The following is a 9,919-nucleotide window of genomic DNA, read 5'->3' as shown; positions in this document are numbered from 1 at the left end:
CCGTAGCACAGAGGTGGTTCCACCCATTTGATTCTGGAAGCAATACCTTGAGTACTCTGATTTACACCCTTCCATCAAAGCAGGAACTCTCCTTTCACCAAAACCCTGGATGGACTTGGGAATAGCTCTTCTCTGGCACATCTGCCCCATGTGAATGAGACGCTACTGCTCTTGCCCACCTCTTTGCCCATGTTACCCTCAAACTTTTTCTCAGGTCTGAAAGTTTAATTGAATTGGTTACTTCCAAGATCCTCTCAGGCCAGTTGCCCTTCACCTAGTGCAAAGTGGAATCATCAGTCACAGATGTGTATTCGTCCTGCTCCTTGGGGGCTGCACCTGAGGTAGGTGAGGTACTGCTGCCTTTGCTATATAACCAGCCCCATGGCACCTTACTGGTTGCTCTGCTAGAGCTTGCTCTGTTGGAGACTGAGATGAGTGCAGAAGCTGGAAAGAAGCGTGGTCGTGCTCCTACCTCTGGGGACAGGAAGTCTAAGAAGAAGCCTAGGAGAAAGGAAACCTATTCAGTCTATATCTACAAAGTACTGAAACAGGTGAGTAAATGTTTCTTTTCTGCCAGAAACTGCTTCATATATGAAGTTACTTCTGCCCACTGCATGTTAACATTGTAAAGAGGAAGGAAGGAAAATCTGCTTTTTAGTGAGATGAAAAGAGTGAGTGGGTACAGGAGAGCCCCAGCTGAGTCTCAAAAGTGTGTGTGTCTGTGTGGATTCTTGGGGTAGGAGGCAAGAGATGGATCTAGGTCAGAAAGGGTTTCCTAGAGAGAATAAGCTCTAGTGTGAGTCAATAGGGCAAGGACAGCTGCTGTTGGCCATATGAGTAAGTATTATCTTTCTGGTAATATCTGTAGAGGAGATGAGAAAAAGAATTTTGGGAGGTGGCCATGAGTTGTGTAGGCCTCAGCCATCTGCATGAGCTGGTAGGTAGGACTTGGAGCATGTGGGCATTTCCACCCCTTACAGGCTTGTTTTCCATATAGGGGATTGTGCAGAGGCTCCTGCCAGCACAATCCCAAAGCTGCTGTAGTATCATGGGGGCCTCTCTTCAGTCTAATGCAAGTGGCACACAAATTGAGAACCTCAAGGTGGCAACTGTGGGCCCTTTTGGGGTTAGGGGGTACTGTCTAGGGTGGGAAGGGGGGCCCCACTCCCTCCAGGGTGATGGGTGTTTGAGACAGTGCTTGATTACCATCTGGCAGGTGCACCCAGACACTGGCATCTCCTCTAAGGCCATGAGCATCATGAACTCCTTCGTCAACGATATCTTCGAGCGGCTGGCCTCAGAGGCCTCACGCCTGGCCCAGTACAACCACCGCTCCACCATCACCAGCCGTGAGGTGCAGACGGCTGTGAGGCTCCTGCTGCCCGGCGAGCTGGCCAAGCATGCCGTCTCTGAGGGTACCAAGGCCGTCACCAAGTACACCAGCAGCAAGTGACCGGCCCGGGCCCCAATAAAATCCTGCTGCACTGACCGCGCCCCGTCTGTCATGGCGCCGACGTGGGGGAGGGCGGGGGGCGCGCGCGTTCGCCATCGCCATGGGGACGGCGCGGTTGCCCTGGCGACGGGCACGCCCTGGCGTGTGCGGAAGCCGCGTCCAGCCGGCGGCGCCTCAGATCTCGGCGGCGCGGGGCAGACGGGCCATCTCCCGCTGCGGGCGGGACGCGGGCCGGTGCCTGGCGGCGGCCCTGGGCGCTGCGCGGCCGCTCCTCGCAGCCGGGGCTGCTGGCGCGGAGCGCTGAGCCGGCGGCTGCGCGCACTGTTTGTGAGCGCCACGCCGGCCCTACAGCTGCTGGAGCCGGTGGCGGCCCTGCGGGGCTACGCTTCGTCCCGGCGGGCGCCGGGGAGCGGTCCTCAGCCGAGCGCCGGCCTGTCGGCGGGGCCCGGCGCGCTGGGACCTCTCCGCCCGGGGCGGCCGCCTCCAGCACGAGCCGGGACGACGTGACGGGTCGCCTCCGTCGCGGGCGGGCGCTCGGCTTCCGGGGCGACGTCGCGCCGGGCCTCCGCGGGAGCGAGCGCCGCTCCCCGCGCTGAACCGCCGCGGCGGGGCGGGGGGCCGCTCAGGGCCTGCGGCGGCGGTGCCCCGTGGGGAGCGGGTGCTGGTAGGGCCCGCGGAGCTGGGCCAGAGCTTTCAGCCGGGGCAGGAGGTGCGGAGAGGCTTCTGCTCCGCTCCTGCCCGTCGCCCTCTCCCGCTGCTGACTCGGTACGGAGTGGCCACTGCCTTGGCCAGCGTGGCTGCGGTCGGAGCAGGTGCCCTGGCTGCAGCTGCTGCTGCAGGCACAGGGAGAAGAATGGGAAGTACAGCTCTCCTCGCGGGTGGGTACGTCTCCAGTGGTCCAGCCTGGGTAAGGAGCGAGAGGAGATGGGAGCTCTCAACGGTGAGAGGAAACAGCGTGCTAGTTCTTCAGGAACCGGTTGGGTGTTTCCTAAGCGGGAAGTGTGCGAATTGCTAGTCCGAACTTGAGGAGGAAGGATGCAAGTGTTCAAACAGGTGAAGCGTGCTCTTGGCATGCTGCCGGCCACTGCAAGAACCTTCAGCCTGGGACCTAGCCCACCTAAGGGTGTGTTGGATCGATTTTTAACTAGCGATCCAGAAAGAGGATTGAGCACAAATCTGTCATAGTTTCTCACAGAGTGCTGGTTGAATTACCTTTCACGTGCTCCTCTTTAAGGAAATTACAGGGGAACCTCAGTGTGGGGAGCACAAGTTGGAAGCCTGATACAAACTGGTGAAGTTGCTGCAGTACCTAAATATTCTGCAGTTTTCCAGTACCACGTTTTGCAGCTCAAATGAGTTATCTGTAGTCTTGCCCCTTTACAATGAATAAGGATGAACTAGCCCCTGGACTTTGAAGTTGGTTGCTATTAAGGTCTTGTCCTCATCATAAGTATGATGACCAGATGGAAAACTTTTGTGTTAATGATGTCACACTTCAAAGGAGGAAAACTGTAAGTAAAGTTTTCTGTCAAATTAGTTTCAAGAAGGTGGGGGGCAAGATAAAATGTGAAGTTTTCTAAAACCTTTTCAGATATTTATACAATTGGGACCTGTTAATGAAGGGGGCTCAAAGTTGGACTGAAAATCAAACCCGGTTCCCAGAAAGCTGCAACTGGGGTGTTGGAGGGTGGTGTAACAAAAATGTAGTGTAAGTGGAAAATACTTGCTGACTGTAGGCATAAAGGAAGTTAAAAGTATCTGTAGGTGGTAGAGAAATTAATACAAGATTCTACCTATAAACAACAACAACAACAAAAAAATCTTGGAATGACAAAGTACACAGTAAGTACAGAAATATCATCTGTTTCTAAAACTTTTTTCTATTTGATTAAAAAAAGTTATTAAAACAGAAAACGCTACTTGTTCGTTTGTAGGTAAAAAAGCTGTTAAAAAGCAGCTAGATGGGACAACTGCTTCAAAGTCAGTATGTCCATAACTCTTACCTGGGTTTTGAAAAAATGGGCTGGAGTTCTCTGCTGGTATGTATTAAAAAAAATAATAATACTGGAGTAGCAGGAAATCATAAGTAAAGGATGAGGGAGGAAATGTGTTTCACTCTAGGAAAGGAGGATAGCATGGTTAAGTGTGGGTCAGTTAGCCTAGAAGTAATTCCAGGCAAAATAAAGGAAACCTGCTCTAAGACTTGCTTGATAATAAGTTAAGGGGAAGATAAGTAATTGAAGTGGTTTAAGTAGAGTCTATCTTATTTTACCAAATCACAGGCTTGATTGATAACATCATAGACTTGTCACAATTTTTAGAAAGATTCACTTTGGCTTTAATTAGCTCTATATGTGAGCTATAGAGCAGCCAATAGCAGGTTGATTTCTCTGAGCTGTCAAGTTGTTAACAGAGATCATAAATGGAGACTTTCCTTCTTGAGTCCTGCAGGAGTTGGTATTCAGTCTTATGCAACTAAAAAAGCAAAACCTCCTGTTTGCTGCCTGCAAATAAATGTATAAAAACACAGATCATGTCTTTAATCTTTGCATCATAAATTATGAGGCAGTTTGAACTGTGGCCATCTGGATTGTTTGGTAGGACTGGATGAACAGCTGTTGTTTAAAAACAACCAAACACAATTAGGAGCAGAGACTACAGGGCATACTTGTGGAAAGCTAGGGTCATTCTGGGAAGTAGGGTGGGTTCTTCCAGAGTTCTCCAAACTCCTTATTTCAGTTTTCAGGTTCCCAATTGCTAAAAATCCCTCTGTGTCAGTGGAGCGCAGTTGGGTAGAGGGTTTTTCTCATGTTTATAAAACTTTTCAAAGGTGTTTTGGTCTTCTGGTTGTGGGGATTTTTTTTGTTTGTTTGGGGTTTTTTTCCTCCTGGTGAAAAATTTCTCCCTTTCAGCTAGGGGAGGAAGAAACAGTGCAAAAGGAGTTGGACTGACAGGAGAAACAAAGGGTATTTTCTTTCTAGGACTTGTGGACCTCATCTCTTCTTGCTTCCAGTGGCTTTGAAGAGACAGCTTTGTCCTGCAGGACTATAAACTTGGCTAGGACTGAGCATCCTGTGTTCTGCCTTGGACCAACATGTTATTGACTGGCTGTGTCTGTTTTTCCTTAGGCTGACTGGGACGTTCATATCCCCAGGTGCTTCCTACACGAGTGAGCCAGGGCCCTGAAGGGAGTGTTAGCAGATTCTGTCTGAGAGTGGTCCACACGGAGCCTGTGCAGCCCACAGGGCTGAGTGAGTGCAGTGTTCAGAGTGATGGTGGGGGGCGTGACCGTGGTGGGACAGCCTGACTGCTCCATGAGTGCAGCACCTTCACAGGGTGTGCAGGGTTGTCCCCGGGTTCCTGCATGGAGATGCCACCTCAGGGTTTGTGGTGGAGCAAAGGAAGGACGTGGGCTGTGTTCTGGGTGGAGATGTGGTGGAGATCCTTTGTCAGCTTCACGTTGGGACTGGATGCCTGGTTATAAGGTTTTCCAGTGGCAGCAGAAATCGGGGCAGGAGTGTCAGGAGGAACCAGAGCTGTGGTAGGTCCCAGGTGACAGGGGCAATCCTGGACTTCACAAGGCTTGTGGGGTGATGCTGAGTCTCATGAGCTATGGAGCTGTGACAGGTGCTTGTCTCTGTCTGATCAGGGTAAGTCTGGCTCAGTTGTGTGGGCCAGACAAGATGTACGTGATGCTCCTAGAGAGAGTAAAGGAGGCAGCAGAACTGGGACTGGGCATATCACCTTCAGTCCCAGCCCTGCTGCTATGGTGTGGGGCTGGCTGGGGGAGGGAGGGAAGAGGTTGTACTGGGTGCTCTGTTTCCTTCTGACTGTAGGACAGCATTGAAGAGTGCTCTTTTCTTCATAGTGCCCTGCCTGCAAGCTGGAACTGATCTCGAGCACAGGTGTTGGAGCAGCATCTTGCCCAACAGAGCTATACTACTTTTATTTCCTCTAGCCTTTGCGGCCGGTTGTGCTGTGGGGAGAGGCTGTCCAGCTGGTGCAGGTGGCAGAGCTGTTGTGTCAGGGCTGCCTGCAAGCCAGGTTCATGAGGGAGACTCGGCCGGATGTGGAGCATCAGAGGCAGGCCTGGGAGAGTCCAGCCAAAAAGCGGGATTGTGGGCAGGCTATCGTTTGCATCTAGAAGGTGAGCAGCCCATCTCCTTGCCCAGTCTGTTCTATTGCTCCCTAGGCCACAGTGTCTGTTTACTCCCCCTTTCCAGCAGCCCTCCCATTTCCCTAGCCATAGGATGTGCAGTCGTGCTTTTTGTGGGATGGAGAGTGTTCATGAATAGCTTGGAATTGCAGTTCTGCTTCTGCCCTGGAGGTGGTTCTCTCTGACTGCCTGATGTCAAATATATTTCTGCTGCATGGGCAGGAGCCCGGTGCTGCCCAGCTCCGAGCAGGCTGCCTGTGGACCATGCAACTTCCCTCTGTGGTACCCTGGCTCTCTTAGCAGATAACTGGCCGTCTGTGTGGGTAAGGTGCTGATTTATGGGGAGATGAGCAGCTGTCTCCTGGAAGTGTCTGATAGAGCCTCTAGGACTGGGTGAGCCCAAGAAGAGTAAGGCTTTAGTGGTGCAGGTGCTTGATTCTCCAATACTGCACTTTGTGCATCCTGCTTCATGTCTTCCCCCCCCCTTTTTTTTCCCCTAAAGGCTGGAAGGATGGAGTTGGTGATTAGCCTCATACCCTCTTACTACATCCCTGTGTTTCCTCACAGCACAGATGCACCAACCTTGAGAGGCAGAAGGATATGGTTGCTCTTGGAATGGTGAGTTCTGCACTGAACCTGCCCAGATTGCCTTTTTTGCATTTCCCATATAGGGGTGGGTTCATCTTTCACTGTGCAGGAGTCGTGCTGCTTGTTTCCTCACAGTACATCCCCATGGAGCTGCCCTGATACCTGCACAAGACTGTCAAACAGTCTTCCTTTCCTGAGGGATCACTCTGCATGCTTAGCACGGAATTAACTTTTGTGAGGACTGCTCCACAGCTCACCGTCTTCCAGACTGGACTTGTGGCTCCATGCCCCGTTTGTGCCATGATGTTCTAGTGGATCACATGAGATCCGAATGAAGTTGCTTTGGCAGGAGGGGGGTAGACTGTGGACAATTCACAAGAAATTGGTCACTGAGAGAATGACCCAGAAGCACTCAGGTTACAGTAAAAAGCAAACTTTAACTCAGAGCCCATGCAGGCAGTCTTCCAAAGTGTCTTGGGACTGCCTTGGTCTGTGTGAGTCTGGTTCTTTCTTTTTTCCAGGTCTGCCTGTGTCCTTGCAAGTCTCCCAGTGAGTTCTTAGTGCTGCAACACTGCAGCACTGTCAGTTTGCACATCCCTGGCCCCATGTCTACGTCCATCTGATTTGTTCTTACCAAGCTATACGTGCCCATCGGCTAGAAGCAACCTCTTTTTTTTTTTTTTTTTTGCCTTGGCCCACTCTTCAAACCCCTCAAAAAGAACACTATAGTGTGACAAACTGAATCAAAGTGTTCATAAAAATATCAGTAATGCCTGTGTTCTCTCTTTTTCCTTTTTGTAAGAGAACAATGAGTTAAGAGTATGTGTTCTTTTCTCTCCTAGGGTGAGGGACTGTGAGGCAGAGCATCTCTCTGGTCTATGATGAGTGGTGCAGGTTTGAGGGGAGGGAGCTTTTTGGGCAATGGAGGATGGCACCAGTGTGCAGACCTGTGTGTGTTTCTCTTCCCATGTTGTTGTGTCCCTTGACAGCAGTGCTGCCAGGTGGCTGGTCTGGTGCATCATTAGACACTGTTCCAAATAGCATAGGCAGGAATGGTTCAGCACTCAGAGGAAAATGAGCTGGTGATGGATAACTCTGGTGATGCCAAAGCTGTTAAAATATGAACCTCTGAAGTGCAGCCAGGGTTCCAGCACAGGACTCTCATCCTCTCTGTGCTCAGCTGCTGGTGTGTGGGGACAGTGCTGGTCTATGTCCCTTCCCTTTTCTGGTTTGATCTGAGGTAGGCTGTCTGTGAGTAATGGCAACGCCGAGTCTGTAACTCATGGCAGCCCAGAATCCCTGCCTGGAGAATGGGAGATGAGTGATGATCAAAGGGCAGACAAACACACCCCCATGAGCACACACATTGCTGTCTGAGGCTCTGTTATCCCTGATGCTGCCAGCACTGTAATGGGACTGAGGATCCGTGGTGTCCTTGGAGCTGTTCACCATCTATGTTGTCCCCATCAAGGATTGTTGCAAATAGTTTGTTTCCTTGTTTGGTCTCTTTTCATACTCTGTTCACCCTGGAGTCCTGGATGTAGCCAAGAATAATGCTGCCTTCCTTCATCTCCTCAGCTTGGGATTGTGCAGTGGGGGTGGGGGAGGTATTCACAATTAACTTGTGAATACTTTTCACAAGAGTGAAAAAGTAAGTCTTATTTCATATCTGTAATTTCCAGGGCCATATAACAATGGGGGTCAGAAGGCATCCTTGTTCTAATGTCCTCTCCTTGTATAGCACTGTATTACCTGCTGCCAAACATGGGGGGAGACTGAAAGACCTGCTGTCTGGTAAGGTGCTTCCTGATACCTGTGTATGGAACTGCAGACAGGGACTGTTAGAGCCCCAGTGACTGACTCGAGGTGGCCCTGGTGCTGAGAAGCTTGGGACAGGGTTGAGTGCTTATGTGAGGCCTGATGACAGAAATGGGTGGGGACAACAAGTGTGTTCTCACATAAGCGATGTGTATTGGGCTGGGCTCAGGACAGTTGCCTAGTGGTAACCTGCATGGTCTCCAAGTGGGAGGAGGATGCTTCTGTGTGGCCCCATGCAGGGTGTGGGGCTGGAGAAGAGGATGACATGGGCAGAGTGGCCCCATGAGGAATAGCTGCTGCAGGCCACACGCCGTTTTCCCATTAGCGAGTGTTTAGTTCAGCGTTTTAAATAATTGTGTCCTCGGAATGATATTTAAAATCCATTTGGGAGGCAATGAGGCGGGAAAGTGCCTGTGCCATTGTGATGACGCTGCGCAGGCCGCACCACACATGCATATTACAAACTCGTTACAGGCTCGTTTACACGCACGCTGCTCACTCCCCACACAACCTCTTTCTGATGCTCCTAATGTGTCTTCCCCACCATGGCTGCTTCTGCTTGGCACTAGAGAGAAATTTACTTGATAAGGCAGGCCTGGTGTCATCTGCAGCAAGAGGAGCAAGGGGCATGGCCACAGCAGTTGGGTGCTGGCCTTTGGAATGGGGATGTGTGGGGCATGCTTGATGATGGGATTGTCTCGGGTGTCCTGTCCTTCACCTGTGCTCCATGCTCAATGCAGAACTGTGCTTACTTTCTGACAAGCCCTTGCACTTGTGTTATTGTAGGCTCCAGACCCTGCAGCCCTAAGGCTTTCAGCTTCTGTACTCTGGGCACAGCTGGGAGAACTGCAGCACCTGTGCCAGGCTGACTATGAAGCTGAGTACCAGCATATGCTCTTGAATGTCCATGGGAAGCTGTGTGAGCTGGAGGGGCTAGGCATGAGGGAGCAGACGGAGCAACAGCTTCCACAGCAGTTCCCTGAGTGCTGGTTAGTGGCTGAAAGGGAGGGTGGCCTTGCTGCTATCCCTCTATCCCCATTCCTTTGACTGCTGCATAGGTACCCTCCACTGTCCTCCCAACCTGTCCAAAACAGAAATCGTATGTCGTAGTACAAGGCTTCTGCTACCGCTTTATACTTGTCCTGTTGGCCTTGGTGGCATGAGCAGTATTCAGTCTTTTCCCCTTGTCCTATCCCTCCTGATTATGTTCTGCCCCTTCTAGCCAGGGTCCCAGCTGTGGTTTTGCTTGGTGCCACCTTGTGACCAAACATTACTGGGGTGAGGATCAAGCCCCCAGGTATGCTTAAGGGCATGCTGGGTTCTGACATCTATGTCCCTTGCGCAGTGACCTTGCTGGCTGCTTTCCTGAATAGGAAATGGATGGCTCTAGCATTCTTTTCTCAGAAAAGACTGCTGGGCAGAAGCAAAGCTGGAGTAGGGGCAGAGGTTGTCAAATCAGAGGAGGAAGGGCAAGGTATAAAACATAGGGCCCATCTGTGGTTGAGGCAGCAAACGTTCTCAGGAGGTGGAATTTTCCCCCATCCCAGCGCTGACGAGTGAATTTCCAGTGTGTTTGGGAAACATATGTGGTGGGATGGTGTCAGGATGGAGGGGCTGGGTCCCACAGCCTCATGCTGAAGGGGTGCTAACTGATGTAATCTGGGGCAAGGAAGTGCTTTGCGCTGAGCCTGGATGTGCTGCCTTCATCCATGTTCCTGCTAGTAATCAATGGAGCATTCACAATGTACTGCCCAAGTAAGGGGGCCACATGTTGGTTGGAAGGGGACTGGAGCTGCTGTAAGTGCAACACAGATCAAGAAACCAGAAGCTGATACTTAATGGCTGGAACTTTGCAGGGTTTATATGCATATGTTTGTAGATAGTTTTATGTGGTGTATTGCCCT

The 9,919-nt window shown here is 51.2% G+C and overlaps 1 protein-coding gene across 1 annotated transcript; it reads left to right on the top strand.

Annotated features, from left to right (window-relative positions):
- Nucleotides 1-431: 431 nt before the first annotated feature.
- H2BK1 (H2B.K variant histone 1) lies at nt 432-1,453 on the top strand. Its single transcript, XM_072851581.1, has 2 exons — nt 432-551; nt 1,217-1,453. Exons 1-2 carry the CDS (start codon nt 432-434, stop codon nt 1,451-1,453), a joined length of 357 nt encoding a protein of 118 aa, XP_072707682.1.
- The last annotated feature ends 8,466 nt before the right edge of the window (nt 1,454-9,919 follow it).

This window comes from Ciconia boyciana, chromosome 2 (genome assembly GCF_034638445.1).
Source record: "Ciconia boyciana chromosome 2, ASM3463844v1, whole genome shotgun sequence".
Lineage (NCBI taxonomy): Eukaryota > Metazoa > Chordata > Aves > Ciconiiformes > Ciconiidae > Ciconia > Ciconia boyciana.
Note: the sequence above shows the minus strand (reverse complement) of the source record. Positions and strands in the feature narration are given on the sequence as shown.